The sequence below is a fragment of the Numida meleagris genome, chromosome 3 (assembly GCF_002078875.1).
Source record: "Numida meleagris isolate 19003 breed g44 Domestic line chromosome 3, NumMel1.0, whole genome shotgun sequence".
Taxonomy (NCBI): Eukaryota; Metazoa; Chordata; class Aves; order Galliformes; family Numididae; genus Numida; species Numida meleagris.
In genome coordinates, this window is record NC_034411.1 from 46350643 (window position 1) to 46375543 (window position 24901).

Genomic DNA, 24901 nt, shown 5'->3' on the forward strand with positions numbered 1-24901 from the left:
CCTTTAGTAAATAGAACTTAGTCTGTTTCCCTGGGAAGACTGTTTCTGAAATGACTTTGCCTGTACTTCCCCTGCAGCCTGCATGACATGCTGATGGAGCTACAGAAGAAGCAGTTGCAGCAGCTGTCTGACTGGCTGACAGTTACAGAAGAACGCATTCAGAAGATGGAGTCTCAACTCTTAGCTGAAGATTTAGAGGCCCTTCAAAAGCAGCTAGAAGAACACAAAGTAAGCCTTTGTTCTGTAATGTGAAATGTAGATTGGAAGGTTTCCTTAGCTGAGGAGCTTTCTAAAGGATGAGGATGAGACGGAGGAATTGGACATCCTGGAACACTTTAACACTGGTGAATATAGGAGACCCTGTGTTATCTTTGCTTCGAGAAAGAAATGAGGCCTTTCCCAGTGAATTGTTGCTATAAGGGATAGTATGAAATGTACTGTAGATAACAAACATTTAATGACTGTCAAGCATTGCTAAGGCATATTTGAGATTTGCCACTTAAAATAATATGGGAGTCAAAAGTATCGGGAATGGCCTTTCTATTCTAGTCCCTGCTATTACAGAGATTGCATCCCAAAGCAGTGTATAGATACCACTCTCTGTGTACAATGTTTTTGAATTGGTTTGATTCTCAATTAAGTTTCTGGATAGGAATCTAGCCTTTCTAGCCTGCAGTGGTTTTTTGAAAGATGGCCTTTTAATATTTGTCACCCTTGCAGCTTTGGTTTTTGCAGTCAGTGCTGAGGTTTCACCTTCTCTCTGACTTAGGACATATCTCATAGTGCAAGAACTGCTAAGTATTCTTAGCCTGTGTAATTTGTTGTCCCACACTTGCATTCTTTGCTCCTGTCTTCAAAGGCTGGGGAGCTTGAGACCCATTGATCATACAGTAGCTTAAGATTTTCTGGGATAGAAAGTGGTATTTACAGTAGTTTAAAGGCATATGGATGTTGCAGAATTATTTGAGAGGCTAGCTTTAACCAGAAACTTAGCTGCCAGAAGTTGTATGAATATTTAAATGTACAGATTATTTTAAACTAATTGGAGTGGTACGCTTTTTGCAGTTGCTAGGTATCAGTTCGTATCTACTGTATTTGATACTTAGGTTTTGAGAAATGTCAACTATTAAATGTTCATAGTGGTTTTTCCATTTGGCATATGTGTTCCATTTAAAAATATATATTTTTTAAGCAAGTATCAAAGGGTAAGTTCTCTTAAATATAGCAGTAGATGTATAGAAATTCAATGCAATTGTCATATAATTCTGGTAGTCTAGGAGGTGCATACTTTGAAAAACATTTCTTTGTTTTCCAGTATTTCAACAAAAGGGTTTTAGATTATTTTCTAGCAGTCTTCCTAAATATTTGAAGTTTGTGATCAATGATGTGTTTTCTAGAGCTTGCAAGGTGACCTAGAGGCAGAACAAGTGAAGGTGAACTCTCTAACGCACATGGTTGTCATCGTTGATGAAAGCAGTGGGGAGAGTGCAACAGCTATTCTGGAGGAGCAATTGCAGGTAAGATGTTAGTGTTTTTTTATTTTTTTTTATTTTTTTTAAATTGCAGACAATTACATTTTTGCATATAATTGTTCATCAGCATTTTTGTGCTTGAAGACAATTTGTCCTAGAAAGCAATTTAAAGTAAGACATTTTAAAATGTAAAATTAATGAAAATAATTATTGAACTTGCTCAGCATAAAACCTGTGAAAGTTATTTGACTTTCAAACTAAATTCCTGATGAGTCAAGCGCTTACAGTGACTTAAGCACTTTTGTGATGCATCTTTTCAACAATTTCACTAAAATGGAAAAATACACTGTACAGTTATTCATTTCGTGTAGGTGTTTTTCATCAAGGAGTTGAAATTTGATGGAGAATATGAACATGTGAACAGAATTTATCTAGGAAATATTGTATGAATTATTTTCCTGATGTTTTTTTCTGAGTTAGGTTATATCCCGAGTAAAGCATAGGGAGTATAGAAAAGAGAATTGATTAAAATGGAATTCATGAGATTTTAATTGCTCCCTTTGAGGTTAGTCATACAGCTGCTTAAGTTCAGTGAATGCTCCTGAAATGTTTGACCTTAAGCTTTGTGCAATACAACAATGGCAGCTAATGGCAACAAGGTAGTTACTGTATGGGAAGACAAGGTTACTGTGAAGAAAGCATGTTTTACAAATATCTGATCTTTGGATTTCCTTGTGAGGCTTGTGAATATTCATGAATATTTCCTGCTTTTGTAGAAGCTGGGTGAGCGGTGGACAGCAGTTTGTCGCTGGACTGAGGAAAGACGAATCAAATTGCAAGAAATTCAGCTTTTATGGGAGGAGCTGTTAGAAGAGCAGGTGAGCTCTGTGGTTACCCACAGTGGTTTTTAATTTCTTTTATTTTTTATTTCTTAAAGTATCTCTTAGTGGGGTTGAACGACTCTCAGAAAATAGCTGTAAAGAACTAGAACTTTGCTTACTGTTTGGATTCCCAATATTTCTTGAATAGTACAGTACGAGTACTTACTCAACTTTTAGCAAGAAAATTTATGCCTCCTTATAAAACAGTTTTGAAGGCAGTCATTTATTATTCTTATGAACTTAATACTTTTGAAAAATCTGTTACTTTATTTTCATATATGTCAGTGAATTCTACAAAATAAGAAAAATTAAAGTCACTACACTCTGAATCTTTGTCACAACCATAATTACAGAATGGTTAGAAGGGGCCTTAAAGATAATCTACTTCCAAACCTCCTGCCATGGGCAGGGACAGCTTCCACTAGATCAGGTTGCTCAAAGCCTCATCCCTCCCCCAAGGGCAGGGGGGGATACACAGCTTTTCTGGGCAACATGTTCCAATGCATCGGCAGCCTCATAGTGAAGATTTTCTTCCTCATATCTAATCTAAACCTACTTTCTTTTAGTTTAAAGTTGTTACATCTTTCACTGTCACTACGCGTTCTTGTTAAAATTTACTCTCCAGCTTTCTTATAGATCCTTTTTAGGTACTGAAAGGCCTCAGTGAGGTCTCCCTGGAGCCTTCTCTTATCCAGGCTGAACAACCCCTACTCTCTAAGCCTGTCTTTATAGAAGAGGTGCTCTGATCATCCTCATTGTCCTCCTCTGGACATGCTCCATCAGGTCCTTTTACTTACGCTGGGGGACCAAACTTAGATGCAGGACACCAGGTGGAGTCTTGTGGGAGCATAGTAGAAGGGGACAATCACTTCCCTTGGCCTACCGGCCACGCTCCTTTGGATGCAGCCCAGGGTATGTTTGACATCCTGGAATGCAAGCTCACTGACAGCTTATGTTGAGCTTCCTTGGTGAGGCCACCTCTGGATTACTGTGTCTGACTCGGGGCTCCTCTGTTCAGGAAAGACAGGGAACTTCTGGAGTGAGTCTAGCAGAGGGCGGGAGTCAAGTGTATGGGTGGGAGTCAAGTGTATGGGACCAGGCTCTTTTCGGAGCTGCCCAGCAACAGGACAAGGGGCAGTGAGCGCAAACTGGAGTACAGGTTAGTATGGTGAAACATGCAGCTTGTGTCAATTTGCTGAGTCTAGGCAATCAGTTAAATTGTGAAGAAGATGGCATTGTGAGTTTTCTCTTGCTTTGATATTGTGCCTTGTGGGTGGACCTTGAGTACTACTCAAACATGAATTAGCTGTTATCATTCAAAAAAACCACAATAATAACTGCTACATTTTTTCAGCTGCATTAGTCAGATTTGCCTGCCTACTGTTAGAGCTTGTTTTGTGAATCAGCTTAAAAATATTTGATGACTTTTCCTTTGAAGTTTTTACTTCAGTTGTTTTGTTTTCTTAAATAATGGCATTTATCACTGTAAACCATTGTTTAAACTCTGCAGTACACAGTGTGTTTAGACACTTAAAAGAAGTCAAACTGTGCTGATATAGTTGTTGCTGTTGCTATCAGTTCCAGCCTGGTTTCTTTGACAGATATTTTGTCTGCATTTTCTAGGCTGCTTATTTGTTTCTCCCTGACCCCTCCCATATCTATCTACAGTAATATTGCTAATCCAAAAATGCAACTCATATGATCCTTGTTATTAATATAGATGCAAGGTTCAAATTCTGGTTTATCCAATACCATGTTACTATATATTTCTTACTTTAAAATACCGTCTTAGTGTATGTGTATATGTATATAGAAAATTGTGTGCTAACGTTTTCTGGTAACTCTTAAGCAAGATAAGACAATGAGCTAAGAAATAAGGAATCCCAAAAAAGCTTTTCTTTATGTCAAGGTACTGACTACAAGTGCTGTTTTGATGACCCTATGTGAACATTTTTCTGGCCTCTTCCACCTTTATTTGTTATACATGGAAAAATAACCACTTACTGACTGTGATAAAACCGCTGAGAGTGTCAGCTTCTGCTGGACTTGCTTGGCTCTCAGATTTTTTTTATTTTTTAAATTGCGTGTAATTATGTTGCTTTGAAAAAATGAAAAACCTTCCATTCTTGTTTAATGTAGAATGTCAGATAACAAGTAATCAGGAAGTAGAAGTATATTTTAGCTGATTTAGGACAGCCTATGTTTGCATTTATTTTTCAAGTTGGTACAAGGCATTTATTACTATCAGGTTTGAATTACAGATTTCTATTAAGTAACATACAAAAAAATTTAAATTTGAAATTGATTAAAACAGCCTGATAACAGAGAATTACCTAAAACATTTAGGTACTACTATTTCTCTATTTCACCCAACCACGTGGAAAGATGAACACTGATGCTTAAGCCTTTTTGTGGCTGCCTAGAAATTTTTTTGAAAACCACATTGCCAAGTGAACACAATTTTTACCACTCAGGGAACAAATTCCTCAATCAGTGCCAGATATTTCTCAGCACTGTGATAATTATATTTCAGTTTTGTAAGGAGAATTATCTTTGACTGCTGATTTAGCAGAAGTTAATTGTATACATTGAAGGATTTTTAAGCTCTTCTGTTATGCATAAAATAAGTTGGATGGGATGGCAGCTTGATTTTTCCAAAGAAATAGTATGTGGTGTTCTCCCAGCCTTTACAGTATTTTTACCACCATAGTATATGCTATCTGCACATTTTGCACATTGTTTCACAGTAACACTAAAAAACTGCCTTAACACTTTGGCCCAGAAGTTGCTGTAGTCAGTTCTGGGCCAAAGCTAGACTGAGGAGCTAGTGTCTGTTGTGAAGTGTGTTGTTCAATGAACAAAAGCTCCCGCCTTGCTCCATCATTTTATTTTATTTTTTTAAACACAGAGGGGTAGCAGTGTGCAACTGAGCTTCACTGAGGAAGAAGCTGTGTATTGAAGTCTACAGATAGCTGTGCAGTAGTGGCAAAATAATACAAAATGTATAAAATCCTTCCTGCCACATGATGTTGGGTTACTGCTGGAGTTTCCGTAGGAGTACTGTGTGACTAGAGTAAGACCCAGGAGAGATTTCCTAGAAAAAAAGTTAAAAACTTGCTTAGCCTTGAGCTAGTATTCTCCATCTTTCAGGAGTTAATGAGATAGTGTTTAAAGCTATTTTGCAACTGGGAGTAGGTATAATAAGCAGGGTGGTAACTAATAAACATTAGAGTCTATGACTGACTGGGCTAAAAATGCTCTGAATTAACAACGTAGCTTCTGTGAGAAAAATGTTTGTAATGGCTGGTTTTGAATCACAGAGGAAGAAGGGTGGAGAATGAAAGCAAGCATACATGCAGTTATAATAATAACCAGTTATAGTAATTCCAGTATTTATAAATCCAGCTTTATAGTGGAAATTTTGTCTATATGAACAACTTGGAAAGTGTGCATTCTCTGATTTTTTTTTTTTTTTTTTTTTGCTGAAAAGTACTACTTAATTTTCCAGACTGATATTTTTTGTTCCCCTTTACGTAGTATTTTGGTTAATGTGAACTGCAATTGTAGGAATTTTAGAACTGTGTTTGAAATGTAAAGACCTTAAAGAAGAAATTGTAAGTAGATGTTTGACAAACTTGGCATGTTCTTGTGTTCCTTATAATATGCAGTGCTTATTGAAAGCTTGGTTAACTGAGAAAGAAGATGCCTTAAGTAAGGTCCAGACAAGCAACTTCAGAGACCAAATGGATCTGAGTGTGAATGTTCGAAAACTAGCAGTGAGTATTGGTACCCTGATCTATCCTTTTAAATCTGAGTTTCAGTGAATAGCAAGTTATGAGTTTGACTCCAGCAGGAGCTGTGAAAGCATTGTGTCTTTGGAAGCCAGGCTTACAAACTCTCCTTGCCAGATTTTTTTCACTTGAATTTTAAAAATCTGCATACAACTTTCTCCATGGTCATTCTAGGTTGGTGTGACCTACTTTGGAACAGCTATTCTGTTTTTAGAATGTTTTACAGTCTTGCAATCCACTAGACAGCTGTGTTTTCCAAGTTGTGATGTGTTTGTTTTTTTTAATAAATTGATACAGCTTATGCTTAAAATAATCATTTGTAACTGTAAATTGAGATTAATAGCTTTTTCAGAGATGTACTTTTCTTAAGTGTATTGTTAATGTTTTTTACACAAGAAACCTATGATATATCTGGCTCAGGAAGTAGATTTTTTCATGGAATTAAAGGCTAAGAGGTGGCAGAATACATACTGTTATATTTTAATATTTTCTTTTAACCTCAGATTTTGAAAGAGGACATGGGTATGAAACGACAAACACTAGACCAGCTGAATGAGCTAGGTCAGGATGTGGCCCAAATACTTGGGAATAGCAGAGCATCCAATCAAATTGACCATGATCAAGAGGAACTAACTCAGAGGTGGGACAGTTTGGTTCAGAAGCTAGAGGATTACTCTAACCAGGTACTTATTTATGCTCTTTTTTTTTTTTTTTTTTTTTAATCTGATTAGCTATTATGCAAACTTTACTGATACTGTGAGCAAAAGTGTCAAGGCAAGTTCTTGGCATCTAGGTAGAGGTCAATGAATTCTCTTTCATGTGATTTTTATCTGCAGGAAATATGTCTGGGTTTTTTTTGTTTGTTTGTTTGTTCTTTTTTTGCTTTCAAAACAAATTGTTAACCTGACTAGTACCGTTACTCCTTTCTCAGAAAGATTAAGCTTCATTTTATCTGATGAGTAAAGCAGGCTTACTGTGTATTTTCAATCAATACAAATGCTTTTAAACATTTTAAGAGTTCTAGGACTGGATTAGATCTCATACTAAAAGAAAACGAAGGCAAAACCCAAAACTCAGAACAAATAAATAAATGGGAGTCATAGAAGCGCTATGCTCTGTGAGTACAATTTCTCATCTGTTGAAATCAGAGCAGTTGTTTGGTTGATATATAAGGATGATAGCCAAGCTGGACTGCTAAGTGTTTATTTTAGTATTTTGAGTGCTTGCTAGTATTTTATTTAGACAGAACTCCCATTGGCTTCTGTGGGAATTTTGTTTGACACTTTTATGTCTCATATGCCTCTTTTTGGTGATACTGAAAGATTATTATGGTGATGGCTGCAGTGCTTCTTCACAATCCGTTTAGTGTGTAGTGAATGAGTTTTGTGATCTATGAGTAGGGGTACATTTCAGCCTTACTTTGCTCTTGCTTTTGAGTCAAAGCAGTGCAGAGTGCTAAATCCTGTTCTTGTCCACTCACTCCCTACAAATATCAAGCACATGCTTAGCTAGAACTTACAGAATAATTCCCATGAGATGTACGTTATAACATATGGAAGAATGTGGAAGGGTTCTACTGACTTGAGTGCATTTTTTAGTTACTCTGTGTGTCTGCTTGTTCTAAGCTGCATGTTTGATTTTGTGGGAAACGTGTATCAGATACAGAATTGTATGTTAATGAACACAAAGATGAACCTTGGTTCTTTCTGTAAATGACCCAAACAGTTGTGGAATAAAATATACAGGTAATGGAATCTGTTGATTTAAATTCACTTGTGCTGGCATGAAATTTTCATTGAACTGAGAATTTTGGTGCATAACTCTCATCTGTAAAATGAGAATAATGATGTTTTCCTTGGGAGTCTTTGGCATCTACGATAACAATAATTCATGAGTACTTTTTGAAGGCTAGGTGCGATTACTTGTAGGAGTGAATGAAAAGGCTTTTATGACTGATGAGCAAAAGGAACCAAATGAGCAAATTACAGTTTGCATTAGAAAATGGTATTTAACCCTTTTTGCTAAATCATTTTGTATAGGTAACTCAAGCTGTAGGAAGTGTAGGGATGTCGCAGATTTCACAGAAGACTTCTGCGGAAACAATGTCATTGAAGGAAAAGGTGGTGGTAAAAGAATCCAGGCAGGAATCACCTCCGCCACCACCTCCAAAGAAAAGACAAATCCCGGGGGATAGTGAAGCAAAGAAAAAGTGAGTATATGTCACTGCCATTTTCCCTTGCCCATTAGGTAATACATAAGCTCATTTCCCTTAGTCTTGGGTTTTGAATCTCTTCTGTGGAAGTTAGCAATGTTTAAGCTGCAGTTGTGAAGCTGGGTATGAGGAGTGGGGAGTTTTCAAAGAAACAGAAAGCCTGCAGCTTCCATTAATTTCAAAAGAAAGATGTGGTGGTTTTTTTTCCTTTTCTTTTTCTTTCTTTCTTTTTTTTTTTTTCCCCAAAAAAGCAAGTCTTCATTTCTTTGTACCTCAACTCCTTTGCTGAAGGATAGAATTGATTTTATTTACTTTCTTTTGGAAAAACGTCTTCACATCATGGGATAGAAAGTGTAGTGAAAGGACCAAATGCTTTGATTTGTTGTGTATTTCTGGTCTCCATAAAATATATGGGAGAAACTATTAAAAAAAAAACCAAAAACAACAAAACAAAACCCCTCGAAAACCTGCTAAATCTCCCTGGTATTTAGTAATAGACAAAACATTACAGTGATGTCTCCTTTAACAAGTGTATCTGGAGTGACTGATTTTTTTGCATACATTTTTAATAATGAGTTGCAATGCTTTCATTAAATAGCGTATCTAAAACTAAAGGAATTGTTTTAAAGATAAATGAAAGTAAATGCTGCATACTCATAATTTAGTTATTTGTGTTTGCCTTAGAAAATATATATATATATATTTTAAATGCTACTCCTTTAAACTTTTGGAATGTTTTCTAGGGAGATGATAAGAGGGCTGCATCAAGAGCAAACAGTTTAAACTGTATTAAGGACAATGTCAGACTTTCCTCTGATACTTTTTCCTGATCCTGATTACATACATTGAAACCAACAAATAGCCAGTAACTGGAATTCTTCAGGCTTTCCCACGAAAACTTTGAGTGGCTGAAAATAAGTTCTGCATCTGTTCCGAGATTGTTATTCCACATTAGGATTTACATCATGTTGAGACATACCATTGTAGTAAGATCTAGTGGTCTGTAGAGTCTCTGCTTTGCTCTTCTCTCAAGTTGTGTATGGTATTGGTGAATTTGGGAGGGCATTTTTGTGGTAATGGTGGTCATGATTGACTTAAGTTATAAGCTACAATGCTTAGAAGTTTTAGGTGTGAGAAAGTTATGTCAATATGGACAATTTCAGCTGTAGCCAAAAATCCTAAGTGATAAGCTAATTTTCAATCAGCTAAGCATTCAGAAAAAAAATTCCATACTCATTGCCACAAACACTTAAGCTGCTAGCTTTTCCTTCACACTAAATAGCACTGCAAACTCTTCAAAAACCTAGAATGTACTGAACGTTAAGACTTCGGATTTTTAAGACAGTTGGCAGAATAGAAAAAAAAGGACTAAACCAGAATTGTCTAACCTTTTAAACCAGATTTGATGCTGAAAGTGCTGAGCTGTTGAACTGGATTTCAAAATCAAAAGCTGCCATTCAGACCACAGACATCAAAGAGTACAAGAAGATGAGAGAAACTTCTAGCGTGAAAGAAAAGTTAAAGGTAAAATGAGGAGAGAGAGAATTTTTTCCAGTGAATAATATATTTTGATTCTTAAAGCTGGCTGTCAGCTTGAGGTGTGACCAGATCCACATGGTTCATTGGGATTAAGTCCTTTTGTTAAATACTTCCAAGCTGGCCAGACATGAAAATCTGACCAACTAGATACAGCCTTTTGTTGGTGTTGGGTCACTCAATCGGCAGAAAATTTTAAAAGCATGTATAACTAATGCTTGCTTCAGAATTGTGATACATCACATCTTTGGGATTAGTATATTTTCCACAAAGCAGTGTATTTTGGCTTCATGCTTCATGGTTGGTGCTGGACTTGACACCCACTTAAGGTCCAAGGTGTTCTGTTAGGTTTCCGGGGTTTGAACACCTTGTCAATTAGTGAGTGTATTGATTTCAGAGAAAACACTGATAATTACAACTCATGTGCATTATTACTGGTTTGCAGGATAAGATATGCAATTCTACAATAACTTGTGGGAACCATGAAATAGTCATTTTTTCTGTTCCTTCTATTTCAAGAATGTATTCTTGCCTTTTTTGGTCCTAGAGCATGCTTTGTTAATGAAGGCTTACTGGAGCTATCAGAAGTGTCATGTTATAGCTGATGTCTCCAACCCTTTTAACAATATTTTATTCCTGGTGTCATTGTACTCATCTTTTTGCTTGGTTAATACTTGGGATCCATCTTTTGTTTGTTTTACAAGCCAACAGAACCAACATCCCTATTAGAAGGTGCTGGAATGCATTTTGGGCAGTAGAAGGAAAATAACTTACTACTAGATACAAAACAACACTCTCTGAAACTTTTCTTTTGGGATTCAATTTGTAGGCGATAGAAAAAGAGAAGGTTGAAAAAAACCAAAAGCTAGATGAACTGAAACGAAGTGGACATATTCTTTTGGATCAAATGGGAAAAGGTAAAAGGCTTGAAGGTTTTTCTGCTTTGTGATTTAATTGGATGAATTACTGGGGAATAATACTGAAGTATATATTGTCACCTGTTAAGCATTGCAATGTATTCCTTCTATCTATCTCCTTCCACTTTATTTCCTTCGGAAACATTGGTCATTACTGCTGTTAATGGCAACAATCAAATCAATTGCTTGTAAAGCTTATAGACTAGCTCTATTATTATTATTTTAAAACATGCGTACTCATTTGCAACCTTTTAAGGGCTATTTTAAATCTTTTAAGGGTTATTTTATTGATATAGGAACAATTTCTTAATAATAGATTGGCATTCGCATGCTTTTGGGGAGAAGAGTCAGTTTTATTTTAAATTGTGAAAAACTTAAGATTTTAAAATATAACTATCTTGAAGTGGAAATCTTGAAACCGTATTTAAGTTGGATGAATGTGTGTATGTATCTTTCTATTCATAGTTTTCTCTATTTTTGTAAAAAACTGTCAGGATGTTTTGATAATACAGTCAGAATTTATAGTTCAAAGGCAAAGAGAAGCCTACATGCTTGAGAAAATGATTGATTGTCAATTAAAACACTTATCTCTGGAAAAATTGTAGAAAACTGAATCTTTAAGGCTTGCCAAAATCTTGTTTCATAGTATGACTAAACTTCATCAGTGCAGTGTGACTTCCTCCACAAAAAAGCTGTTCAGAACAAGATACAATCTTTTAGATCTGCTATGCATTTGACTGTTGGTGAGCTTTCTGTAACTGGTAGTATTCAAAATAGTGAAAGGATGGTATCACTGTTTTGTGCACTGATTTCCATTGGAGTTCTGAACTGCCACACTTTTTCCCTGTCAGTTCATTTGCTAGGATGCCTCAATCTGCTAAGCATCTCCAGTCCTCCTTCCTTGCCTGATACAAGTGAAGTTGTTTGAAAGGCTTGTCATTGCCCAAACGCTGAAGGTCTTGAAGCCACAGATTTGATGTGGAGTTTGGCTTATTAAAAACTTGTGGCTCTTCGTAGTTTTCAAACCTTGACAAAGATCTTCCCCTCCTCACTCTTCTCTTTTTTTTAAACCCTTCCAACTGTGATAAGTTGTGGTTAAATAGCCAGTATCTGTTGATAATACTAACAAATGCATAGATGAAAAATTATCTTGTATCAGAGAAAAAGAAGATTCAGAAGCTCCTTCCTAATGTTTGCTGCATTAAAGCTAGGAATCTATAGAAAATAAGGCTTATGTAACCAATTCACATCCCCCAGCTTTGTTAGGTCTGCTAGTGTGTTTTGTCCAACTAGGAATTACAGCCTTTCTTTCCAAAACCAGTCCCAGCTGTACTTGTGTATGGGAACATGTGTATGCATCCATTTCTGGATGTACAGGCCATGCCATAGTAGCAGTGACCAATCATTGCATAGTCTTGTTACAGGACTGGTTGCAGCTGCTGTGCTTTCATTTTGTAGATGTGCCAAGTGTATGGACAGTGTGTGAAGCACAGTGGGAAGATCTGTGGAGCAGAGCCTTCGTGTGCCTTTGTAGAAGCTGGCTGGCTTCCCCAGAATGAAATACTGGGCTGTATTTATGCTGAAACAGCACAAAAAATTGACCCCTCTATATGAATCTCTTTGCACTCCTGTCCAAATGAACCAAATATTCCTTATATAAAGAAGTGTATCTTGATACAAAATAAACTTCAAAAGTGTGTGTCAACGGTTTACGGGCGTTAGGCCTGGTTCTGTGACGAAGGGGACGGGGGATCCACGGGCCCACACCCCGGGAAAAGGAAAAAGGGGAAAAGGGTAAGGAGATGGCCCTGAGAGCAAAGAACAGCGGCAACAATCTGAGGAGAAACAAAACTAATTTACTAAATAAGATATCGGAATGCAAAACAACACACTATAATACAATATAATTACAATTTAAGCTGATAAATCCAATACAGAGAGAGAGAATGTCCCAAAATCAAGGTAGGCCTTACTCTACTACCGACGATAAGACGGCTGGAGAGCGAGGTGCTGCCAGGACGAGAGACGGGTGGAAAAAGGGACGAAGTCTCGTGATCTGCGAGCTTTTATCTTTTCCCTCCGGCTGGAAAATGGTAACAGAGGAGCAAAGTACCGTGGGGACTGTAGTAGTCCTTCTCTTCTGAGAACCAGGTACATTCACTACATGATGTTATGATGTGGAATACCAATAACCGAAAATCACAAAACCATGACAGCGTGCAATGGCAAGAACGTATTTGCTGAACACACACTGAACTGAAATTTCTTCAGCAAAATTGCTAGTTGCTTTTGGCACTTGAGGAAATAAAAGAATGTGAAATGCATGTGGATGGGAGGTCTTTTCACTTACAGTGCTGCATCTTCAAGTAATGCATTGATTTACCAGAAAGATGGTGAAGCAAATGCTTCATGTAGTCACTGTGAGTGGGAAATAACCTTACTTTGTCATATTGCTTTTGTAGCTATTCATATTAGCTGGTTATTAATCATATTTGTGTACACCGTGACACTGTCAACCACAGTTCCCACTGTCTCCCAGGCAGATTTCCATTGCTGGATTTCCATTTACCTTTTCAGTGAATTTATTGCTGCTTTCCAAGTTGAGGCTTCCCTTTACCTTTGTGGAGGAAAAAAAAGTTAGTTTATTTAAATCGATAAATCAACATGTAGACAAATTAGAATGGTGAAGGGAGTTGTGACAGTTTGAGAAGTCAGTACATTACTAAAAACTGAAAACTTGGAAAAGGAGGAAGGTGGAATATTTTACTTACATGTCATCTGACTTCTGTTGTGGAAATCGAAAGTCAAAACACTGTTAATAATAAGTTTTAAGAATTGATGACTTGTAATTGAAGTCTTTAGCATGTTAACGTAGAAGTGCACCTACCTATATCTGAAGAGATGAGTGGTTAAAACCTTGTTAATCAAAATTAGTTGCAGTTAATCAACAGTAATTTATATAATCTCTTTAGAGGGATTTCCTACAGTGGATTTAAAAAACGTGATGGAGAAAATATTGTCAGGATGGAAAGAAGTGCTTCAGCATCTAGAAGAATTGGCCAGAAAGATAAAGTTTCAGGAAGATATAAATGCATACTTTAAAGAAATGAATGAGCTTGAGAAGATTATAGTTGAAAAGGAGAGCTGGCTTAAAAATGATTCTTCAGTGTCCCAGCCCTCAGCAGTCCTGAAAGATTTGTGTCAGGTAAGTCTGGCAAAACTTGTTGCTTTTGATTGGAAGCTGTCAGAGCACAGAAATACCCCAGAGGAATTTAGCATCCTCAATAAGGTAGCTCACATTTTCTGAGAGGCTCCAGGGCACCGGATCTGACTGGAAGATTTTGGTACCTGTGTCATAGGAGTACTTTAACATTGTTGCCCTAGTAACATAGATAAACTTTTAGATTAGTTTACACCTTTGTGTTAACAAGGTGTGATTTGATTCTGTTTTTAATCTCTCACAGCGGGAGTTAACTTATCTTGTAAGCTTGAGTCCACGATTGGAACACCTGAAAGCTACCTGCAAGGTGCTCACATCTCAGCCCATGCCTCCAAATTTCATTCAGGAGAGCTTGAATGGTCTTCTTGATCGCTTCAAGTTGACTCGCCAGAAACTAGAGGAACGTCACCAGCAGCTGAAGGAAGGTAAATAGTCTTTTCTTTAAGTCCCCTCGATTCTCATGTTCTGATTTTTTTTTTTTTCCTTCTTCCGTTTCTCTTGAGTAATACCTTTTGGATGACACGATAAACAGTCTACTCTCAGAGCCTTTGCACTGTGGAGATGCTACTTAATGATCTTTAAAGAGACTTTGGAATTAATGCAGTCACTGTGAAAGTATTGTCCAGAGTTTATAATTGTTTATGCAAGACAGTAACTTCCTTGATTATTTTTTTAATCATTTCTCTTTCAACCACATTAAGTTTTAAGGAGTATTTGGATCATGTAGTTTCCATCAATTGTGATATATTGTCAAAGGTTTAGTATCAGATTTTCAAATGCAGCTAGGAATAAAGTTGTAAAGAGAGAATGCCAAAAATAGTAAGGCAAGGAAATTAGAGAGAAGGAATACATGTAAGTAATGTTCAGTGAGCAAGTACTTCAAATGCAATATTTGTATTTTTGTCAAAGGCTTTATTCCAGATTTCAAACTGGGATTCCCTTGTAGTAAAATTTAAAATACAGTGTACATTTTGTATCTATATCTATTTTACATCAATGTACCAATACAGTCTTGTTTTGGTATTCATAGATTGTATTGTTACATGTGTATACATGTTTTTTCTGTGAGTGGAAATAATGTGTTCATTGTGTAAAAAACTTTTTGCATGGCATCAAATGTAGTCAGAAGCCAGCTGTATCTTTTTTTCATTTGATTCCTCAGATATTGGTCTGTCACACAGTGTTTGGATAGGTAGAAACGCTTCAGTTGGCTTCAGTAGCTATTGGTACAAGCTTTATAGCTTGAATCTGCAATATTCCGTCTTCTCAGTTCAGTTAGCTGATCACCAAACATCTTAGGTGTGAGATTGCATAATGTAGTAATAAAAAAAATCCTCTAAATCAAACTCCAGTTAGTTGATTGAAAGTGCTGTGTTTTGCACAAACATCATTATCTAGCAACAGACTCTTCAGCGGGGTCCGTTGTGATAAAACAATGGGAAATGGTTTCAAACTAAAACAGGGGAGATTCAGATTGGATATAAGAAAGAGGTCTTCTACAGTAGTGGTAGTGAAGCATAGAAACAGGTTGTGCAGAGAGGTGGTGGGTACCCAATGCCTGGAGACACTCAAGGCCAGGCTGGACAGGGCTCTGAGCACCCTGACTGAGCTGTAGGTGTCCCTGCTCACTGCAGGGGAGTTGGACTAGATGGTCTTTAAGGGACCCTTCCAACTCAAACAGTACTATGATTAGTGAAAACAGAAGTTTGAAATGCTTTTGGAAAGCTATTTGATAGAAGGAAGGATAGTACAGGTAACACAAGATTGAAGATCACAAAACCAAAAGCATAAACAAAGCCTTTCACATTCATCCTATTCTTAAGATCTCCAGATATGTTTTTTTTAACTGATTCTACTACTAGTTTTTGGATAAAGCTGACAAAATCGTCGTATTCACCTGAAAGAATATTCGTATTACCTCCTCTTTGCACATTATAAACTGTATTGTTCTCTGGCATTGAGTCATTATGCAAGGACGTAGCATTCCTGAAACTACATTTAATAGATCAGCAAAACCATACTTCAAGTGAATGATATAGTCTGAAAAATTGTTTGGGTCTAGCACTAGCAGAAATAAATAATACTAGAAATTAAAAATGGAAGATTAAGGAAACCTTTCAAAATCTAAATGTGAGAATGGGATTTTTTTTTTTTTTTCACAGCTTGTTTGAACTCAGGAGTCATACACAAATCCTTTTGTAATATTGATATTGCAAATTATTTGAAATTTGGCTTGCTTTTCAGGCATGTTCTACTTGGGTTTTTGTTGCATTAAAAAAATCATTATGAGCATTAAAACCATCATGCTGACTTCATTGCACAAAATAGATATCTCTGTTAATATTCTACAACTGAATATGAAGAACACAGGCCTACAAGCAGTTTTTTTTCATTTTGTTTTTGAGAAATTGGAGGAAGCGTTTTGTTAGTGGCCCCAGGTGGAAGAGCATTTACTTAGTGTGTAGTAAAAATAAAGTCAAGTACTAAATTATTAGGCCATTTATACATTGAGTTGCACAAGGCCTGAATACTTCAGTTATATCAATGCATAAAACTGTGTGAATGATGTATATCTGCCATGCTCAAATTACAGGGTATATGTTAATTCTTACTGTGAAGAGTGATTATTTTGATTATTATGAGTTGGTTCGTATACAATACCAGTAAATGGTTACTTTATGTGACTGTAATACTTTTTCGTGCCACACGTCACTTGAGGCAGCATTAGTGTATTTGAACTAATTACTACTCATTAAAAAAATGTTATGTATCTTGGTATGCTACATTTACATTTGTGTGTATATATATGTATATTTCTTTCTAATGGTTGATTTTCTCTGGATTGCCCATAGTTAAAGAGCAGAGGAAAATGCCTGTTCAGGGTTTTTGTTTGTTTACAATATGGCTTGAATTGCTGGAAGGTGGAAGAATTTCCAGAGCCATGTAATGGGGTGGAACAGCTAGTGTAGCAACCAAGCATTTGGGAACTTGGCAGGCTTTCTTACTGACACAAGTCCTACTCTTTTCATGGTTGCTGCGTAAGTGTCTGAAAAGTCCCTGATTGAGTGGTGCTTAGTACCATCAATACTGGCATTTTTGATGGGAATTATGACTTACTTTTTTATGAATGAGAGACTATTTTTTCTCCTTCAAGATCTGCTATATTTTAGTGACAGTGCTCCTATTTGCTTTATAGCAAGCTGTTCTTGTTTTCCCTGTAAATTAGTACTATCTTTTTAAGAAGAGCATGTTAGATAATTGTGTTTCTCTCTATAAATGTTGACTCATTCCTTAGTTATAAATGGCACAACAATTCTGATAGCAAGCTGTTGAAAAGCTACCTGGTGAATCAAAATGAGTTTTAGATTAATTTTCAGTCATGGCAAAGTAATGGAATTGCTTAGGAATTCAAGGCTGGACGATGTGCATACCAGAGTACTGTTTTTACAGCTAAAATACTGTTTGTTGTAGTTTTTGAAAACTTCAGTTTTCATTCTGAAACTCCAGAATTACGTGCAGCCTCCTGTGTGGAATTCCACAGAGGGCAGACTTGGTCAAAATCAGAGGTGCAAAGAAAGACCTCAAGCAGATATTCTATCCAAACTTAGATTCCCTTTTCAGTGTTCTCAGAGAGTGCATCTATTCCAATTATACTGAAAGTTGCCATTTTTTTTTGTTTGTGTGTATGAATATGTGGTTGAGAAGATTTAAGTGTGCAAAAGCCCAAGTATTACAGATTTTCCCCCTTCTCCAAGTAATTTAGGTACTTAATTACGTAAAATGGAATTGAGTTTTATATAAGAATATATTTATTTTTTAGAAAGGAAAAAAATGTTGATGTTAGCAGACTTTTAGCTCTTGGAGTGTCTCAGAAGGATTTAGTATCTCTCATGATTTCTTTTTTTTGTGAATGTGCTAATTCACATCTCTTACAGTTTGGATCTTGTGTATATGTTCTTTCCTTGTATTTTTATTAATTAATCTCTAACAATAACAGAGACAGACAGCCTGCCTAGCCAGGACTTCTTAGGCTCTCTGCAGAGGCTGAAGGATGTGCTGAACGAGGTGGAGTGCAAGCAGCAGGCAATTGCAAGTGGGCTGAGCGACCCTAGTAAGATTGAGAAAGCCTTGCAGCAGACAAAGGTAATCCTTACCTTTTTTACCTACTTTGTGCTGAGGAGCCCCAAAGGGGGTGTCAGGGCCCCGGACTTGTCCTCCTTCATAGGAGCGTGATTGGTTGAGCTGGGAGCTGAGGTGGCTGATCCAAGGCTGACTGCTTTGTGGCTCCTGCAAGTGCTGGATGTAGCCTAGCTGGACGTGGGATGCCTTCCTGGTGAAACAGTCTTTAAAGTTCACCTGAACAACAGCTTCATCCAGTTTCATCCTACTGGGATGTTTTAAGAGGGTAACTGTACTCCAGCGGCCTCCAGCTTGCCTTTCAAAGGGAAAAAGTGTTTTTGAACAATAAGGGTAATTGATACTCAAATTCAGCACAGTAAAGTGGAATTTTTGTTTCCTATTATGAACATACAAAGTATATGAAAATCTATGGATGCCAGTTACATTATAAATGCTAGGGCTGTAGTGGGGGAAGGAGTCATGCATCTCCAATGCTGCTTTCTTTTAAGCACAAACAAGCAAAAAAATAAAAACAAACCCACATACTTCCCCCTCCCCCCACCTCGGTGCTTTTGTAGAATAATGCTGAATTCAGAACTATGTTTTCTTTTTCCTATATGGCAAAATAAAGAGAGCTGCAGAAGACTCTGGAGGAGCTCTCAGATTCCAGTTACTGGGTGTGGGGAAGGCTGGGTCTTTCTATCCTCTGTTTGGCAGAGAGTAATCTTTTTTTTTTTTTTTTTTTTTTTTTTTTTTGAGAACCTAATAAACAAGGTTGTTTGATGTTTCTTCTGTATTGCTTAAAGCCGGCTGAGATTTTTTTGGTCCATACACTGGCTGAATTGCAATGACTTTTAGCCTTTGGAGATTTGTCATTTTCTGTTTGTCTCTGGATCCCTCCTTCCTGCTATCTTCAGAGTCTAATTAACCTGAGAGGACATAGTATGTCAGTGTGGGATCTTTAGGGATTGTTATAGGAGATCAGAACAAAATGTGGATAATGTACTGCCTGTGGGCCTGGAATTGAGCAGCTCCCTCTTCTTCACCGTGGCAGGCACTGATAAATTTGTCAGGCATAGACTTGAGCAGGGGGTTGACTCAGTCTATGTCTCTGTGGCTTGTTTCACAGAAAGCTCTTGTTTTCAGAAGTATGCATCCCTGTTCCCAATCTCATCACTGCATCATTAGCTATCCTTTAAGAGGAAATGGTACATTTCATGTTGTTTCTTTTTTGTAAAGAAAAGTAAGAATGAAAGCATAAGCACACCACAAAAGAGATTCTTCCTCAGCACAACACATTAAAATGTATGTGCATACATCCCACCTATCCATATTAAATGTATATACTAGTAAAGTTAAATTCATGGTAATGATTTCATTTCTCCATTCCGAATTTCTCTTAAATTTTAAGTAAAATAGCTAACATGTTCACTTTAACTAAGCAGCAGCATTTTTTCATGTCTTACATCATACCTTCAACTATTGTTCTGTCTTAATCTCAGTAAAATGGTTATTTCAGCTCATGTGACTACTTTGTACTTGTGCTTGCGTGTGAATGTTTTACACCTGATACTGCAAGCAAACGTATGTGTATTTTTTCCCTCCTTCTCCTTTTAGACTGTTTGTGAGACACTGGAAGCCCAGAAGCCCAGGGTAGATAAACTTGCTGAAGAAACAAAGGCTTTGGAGAAACAGTCTTCTGACAGAACAAAAGTCTACACACAGCAGTTCAGGCATGTGCAAGGACACTGGGACAGATTAAGGCTCAAGACTTCCAAAGATGTTAAACTACTGGAGGAAATTACATCCAAGTTGAGAATGTTTGAGGTAAAATGAAAGGATTTTTTTGTTACACAACTCCGTTGTTATAGAGGCCTTTCTTTCTTATGCTCTTGCTTTCAGATGGTGCTGACTGAGAAGTGTTGTGGAACAGGACAGAACCTGGAAGCATACAGTGTATTTGTAGAAGAGTAATGTGCGGCTTTTGACATGTCCCGTATATTATTTTATCTTATAACAGCACTATTTTGCTCTTAAAATTAGCATTCATCTTCTTCCAGTACCAGAAGCAAAGATTACACCAAAATGAGTATGTCAGCTGTGTTGCTGAAGGCCTGATCCCACCAGAGGCTGAGTGCCCTCTCTTGTGGTTGGTGTCAGATGCCCAACACTTTATTAGGTTGACATTTAAAACTGAAATTACATACCTGCTTCAGGAAACCTGTTCCTCCGAGTTGAATTTCTGTCAACAATAGTGCATAATTAGTACAGCCTGTTAAAAAGCAAGTGAAGAAAATGTTTAGGTACAGTGAGTTTTCCAGTTCCAGCAGGGCAGGAACTTTAATGAGTACCCAATTATAGATACATGCATGTATACTGAAATTTGCATTATTGTGGTCAGGTAATTGACTTGGATGATGTTGCACTCAGAGTTGGACAATCTGTTGGTGATTATGGCTGGAAAGAGTGAAAACCTCGAAGCCTTTTTTTAACCACAAATCTGGAAAAAAACATCATAGTAGGAGTAACACGTTCTAACTAAAATTAAAAGCATAATGTAAGCCCACACTCATGAAAAACCATACATGGAGGGAAGAATGCCGGAGGGAGAAGCTTGCTCCTGCAAAAAAATCCTAATAATTTCGTTGAGGACTTAAGATACCTTTCATTTTACTGCTGAGCTCCTAGAAGGGGGGACAGGGAGAGAGAGAAGGAAAAGCATAGTAGTCCAGTCTAGCCTAGTGAGCTGGTAAATGAAAACCACAAACCAACCTATGCATGGTAGGTGGAGCTGCAGCTTTTCAGAGGAAAGGTGTTTTTCTTTTTTGTAGTATTTTTGTGTTATTGTTAGGCTGCATTACTTGAAGCATCAAAATAAAAACCTCTTTTTTAAACATGTTCAAGAATACGTGTACTTTCGCACATACTTTTGAAAGCTTTTGTAGCTATCTGCAGCAGCCGCAAGCAGTGGAGGAGCCACTGGTCAGTGGGATCTGCCTTGTGATCTACCAAACTGATCTGGCTTGTACTGGATCCTAAAAGAAATGAACTTTTACAGGCATAGCCAGGACCTTGGTGGTTATTTATGAGCAAGCTCCTTGTCCTTAATCTTTCTCCAAACTCTGAGATACACATTTATGTCAATGCCTTGTTCTCTTCTCTTCCCTCTCTTTTTGCTTACACTTATTAGTTGTTTAGGATGACAGAATAAATACTCTGCATGTGAGCATTTCTCAGTCTTGCTCATCAAATTACTGTAGCTTTCCAGTTGTCTTGATTTATCTGTAGCTGCACTGAGCTAGACCTACTTACTTGAAAGTATGTTTTCTTCCTTGTTCAGTGTCTGCTCCACGAGTCAGTACTGGAGATGTGATACCAGAGACACAAAAATAGCTTTATTGATAATGATACTTGTTAAAAGAGTTGATGAAGTATCTGACTATAAAAGTGGAAAAAATAAAGGGGGGAGGGGGAAAAAATGGAATAAGTGGATGGCAAGCCATGGCAAACATGTGGTTACTTGCAACTGCGCACAAGTGTTTATGTTTAATGTTTCCTTTTTTTCATAATTCACTTCTAAAAGTGCGAGATTCTACAGCAGCACTCCTCAGATTTATGCTTTTGAAAAGAAAATATAAGTAAACAAATGAACGTTGCTTAAAATGCCCTTGTTAGTCAGATGAACAAGTCAGTGGCAGATCCGTCTGTAGGACCTGCTTCTCAGATGTAATTTCTGCAACTGCTGGTGTGATAGAGGCTCCCCCAGGCTGATGGCTTGTGCACTGGTGACATGATCTGTTTCTGTGCTTCGTTGCTTTTGCTGTGATACTGTCTGTAATAGCCATGTGAAGGGAAAAGTAGATGAGGCTTCCTTGATCAATTACTTCTTGTATTTGCTGGAAAACTTCTGTATCTTTTATTCTGTCTAAACTGTATTAACTGTAGAAGGATTCGTTTTTTACTCATTACAACAAATAACATGTGGTTTGTTTGCTGTTTTTTTTTATTAAGTATCACCTTCAGTTCTAAATCTACTGCATAGCTGTACATAGTGAGGCTTTCTTCAGGAGTCTAAAAGGTGGTATTCAGCACATTTGATCTTCCTTGCTGGAATAAATTTTAGAAATCAATCCATTGTTTTAGTTCACCTCTAACAGTTGGGAGCTCTTACACATCTACAGTCTACATTGGGTGTTTGAGCATTGATAATTATTTACCTGTGCAGTGCAGGAGCATTTACTTCATTGAACTTCTGTATATTTGACTTCCAATTCAGCAAGTTACTTAAATATGTGTCTAACTTTGTAAGTAATCCCATTTAATTCAGTTTAGCTACTTATTATCTTTAGCTAGCTATGCGTATCTTTCTGTAAGCAAGCTAAATTAAGTGTAAGCTAAAATGCCTTGTCAAATGGCTACTTTTTATAATTATGTGTGTGTATATATAGGTATGGATATTTTTAAACTGTGGTTCACTGTTAGAGCCTCCTGGGGTCTGATTTTGGAAAATGTTCAGGCTAATGAACTGCACAAAATTCCCCCCAAAAGGAAGAGGCTTGAGGAAAGTGTCATGACTTTGACCTCTAATAGTAGCATTGTCCTCAGTGTAAACGTGATGTTAGTCTAATGGGTTTTCATTAGTTCTGACTTTTTTTTAGAAAAAGGAGTTTTTAATATATTGATCATGAAAGATAAGTGTGTGTTTTCTTCCTTGGTGATGCGTAGAATAGGAGATAATTCTGATGAATTTTGGCTTGGCTTCTCCAGTAGCCCTGTTCTGCTGTGACAAATGAGTCAAAATAGAAAGATACCATCTATTAAAAAGCCCAAAACTTTTGATGAAAAAAAGTTCAACTATATTATTAAAAATGGCAATCATATAACATAGTTGAATCAGGACAAGAAAATCTTTCTCTTTTTGAAATTTGTAGTGGTTTTGTTTGTAAGGGTGATAGTGAACATTCACAATTGTGTGGGAAGGTGATGGCAACCCTCCTCTCCCACTTTACCCAGAATATAAGGCATCTGCTAAATTTTAGGTCAGGTGACTGCAATTCTGTATTTATAAATTTATTTCTGTGCCTTGCTTTAGCGAGTATGTACTGTAGCTACCACTGGCCCCAGCAGCTGGAATTTTTCAGTGTTTAGTCTAATCCTGGGTGGTATTTTCTTTTTATGCCTGTGTTTCTCTTCAAAGCTTTCCCTGCATAGCTTCCATCTCTCAAGTATGTTTACTATTACACTCTTCTCATCTTCTCACACAGATACCTATAGGGCCATATTTTCCTCTTTGGAGTGCAGCAGACCCTTCAAAAGAGTGTGGTGAAAATGGCTGTACATAGTTTATAGTGTGAGGAAAAGGCAATTTCCATCCTTTCACCAGGTCCTTTATGTGAAGGGTAGCCACATGCTTCTTGAAGCCATGCTGGTCTCCTTAGTTTATCCAATGTTTCTGTGTGATAGACAAGAGAAGTACAGTGCCGGTTAAACCATGGGTGCAAGAATATCGGTACTGGGAATTAAGTTTTCGCATAAAGTTAAGAATGGAGAAATTGAAGGAAGAAAATAATAGAAGTGATGTGTTGCAAAATCTGGGGAATGCTTGTACATTCTGGAACATTCTTTTAACACTGAATAAAAACTGTTGAAACACAACTGCCATACACTTGCAGCATTATTAACTCTTTGTTACTATGTTTGATTTAGACTAATTCAAAAATTGTTCAGAAGTGGATGGATGGCGTGAAAGGCTTCTTACTGACAGAAAAGGCTGCTCAAGGAGATACTGAAGGACTTCAAAGACAGCTTGACCAGTGCACAGTGAGTTTTCTTTTCCTAAGGAATCTTTTGAAATCATATGTTTACTATCTCTTCTTTATTATTTTGCTACTATTATTGCCCATGGTATATTATGTAAAGTCTGCCAGAATTGTCTTATCTATCTTCAGGACGAGTTTTAATTGCTTCCTTATGTGTATAGCCGTAATGCTCTGTACATTTCAGAGGTCTTCACCATCTTTAAAAATATTTATCCACAATTTACATTAACTCTTCCGTAAAAATGTTTTTTTCTCGGTTTTATGATACACAATTTGAATCTGTGAGTGAAAAGTACTTTCTGCATAAAACTTTCAAGGATATTAAAAATAATAAGCAAATGTGTCTGATTAAACTTGTATGGTTTAGGAGTTGTATGTGCCTTGCAAGTAAGATTCCTTCCTAGGTGGTGCCTCATAAGGATCATAGGTAGGATGTCATCTGACATTAAGTGATTACAGTGTAACCTTAAATGTTTGTTTCTGGAGGAAGAATATGCATCTGAGGCATGCTAGAAAGATCGGGGTGTTTAACATACATCATCTTCAAAGTTGACTTGTTCTAGTGTTGACTTCCAGTGTGCGAGAATGTTTGCACTGTGTATGGCAAGCTGTATTTCTAGTTGCACAGCTCTGATTTAGGCCACTGCAGAACTGTTTTAAACAGTCTGGTACAGAACGCTGTCTTTTTTTTTAATTAGAGTTTCCCTGATATAATTAAAAATTACAAAATCATTGGTACTCTGTAAATTAATTTTCTATTTTCTATGTGTGTTTAGGTTTTTGTTAATGAAATGGAGAAGATTGAGCCATCGCTGAAAGAGATGAAAGAACTAGAGTCAGCTTTAAGAAGTCAGTCTGTTGCAGGCATAAATACTTGGGCAAAATCTAGGTTAGTGGACTGCCAGACACAATGGGAGAAACTGAGCAAACAGGT

At 37.1% G+C, this 24901-nt stretch overlaps 1 protein-coding gene across 4 annotated transcripts in view; it reads left to right on the top strand.

Annotated features, from left to right (window-relative positions):
- UTRN (utrophin) overlaps nucleotides 1–24901 on the top strand; it is a 354351-nt gene that overhangs the window by 85693 nt on the left and 243757 nt on the right. For all 4 annotated transcript variants that reach the window (XM_021391928.1, XM_021391929.1, XM_021391927.1 and 1 more), the window contains 14 exons: nucleotides 78–228; nucleotides 1398–1517; nucleotides 2249–2350; nucleotides 6022–6129; nucleotides 6648–6827; nucleotides 8184–8353; nucleotides 9757–9880; nucleotides 10722–10809; nucleotides 13782–14014; nucleotides 14274–14454; nucleotides 18027–18172; nucleotides 19766–19975; nucleotides 23855–23968; nucleotides 24744–24899. In XM_021391928.1, the coding sequence (XP_021247603.1) occupies nucleotides 78–228; nucleotides 1398–1517; nucleotides 2249–2350; nucleotides 6022–6129; nucleotides 6648–6827; nucleotides 8184–8353; nucleotides 9757–9880; nucleotides 10722–10809; nucleotides 13782–14014; nucleotides 14274–14454; nucleotides 18027–18172; nucleotides 19766–19975; nucleotides 23855–23968; nucleotides 24744–24899 (2083 nt within the window). The remainder of the gene's footprint in view (nucleotides 1–77; nucleotides 229–1397; nucleotides 1518–2248; nucleotides 2351–6021; nucleotides 6130–6647; nucleotides 6828–8183; nucleotides 8354–9756; nucleotides 9881–10721; nucleotides 10810–13781; nucleotides 14015–14273; nucleotides 14455–18026; nucleotides 18173–19765; nucleotides 19976–23854; nucleotides 23969–24743; nucleotides 24900–24901) is intronic.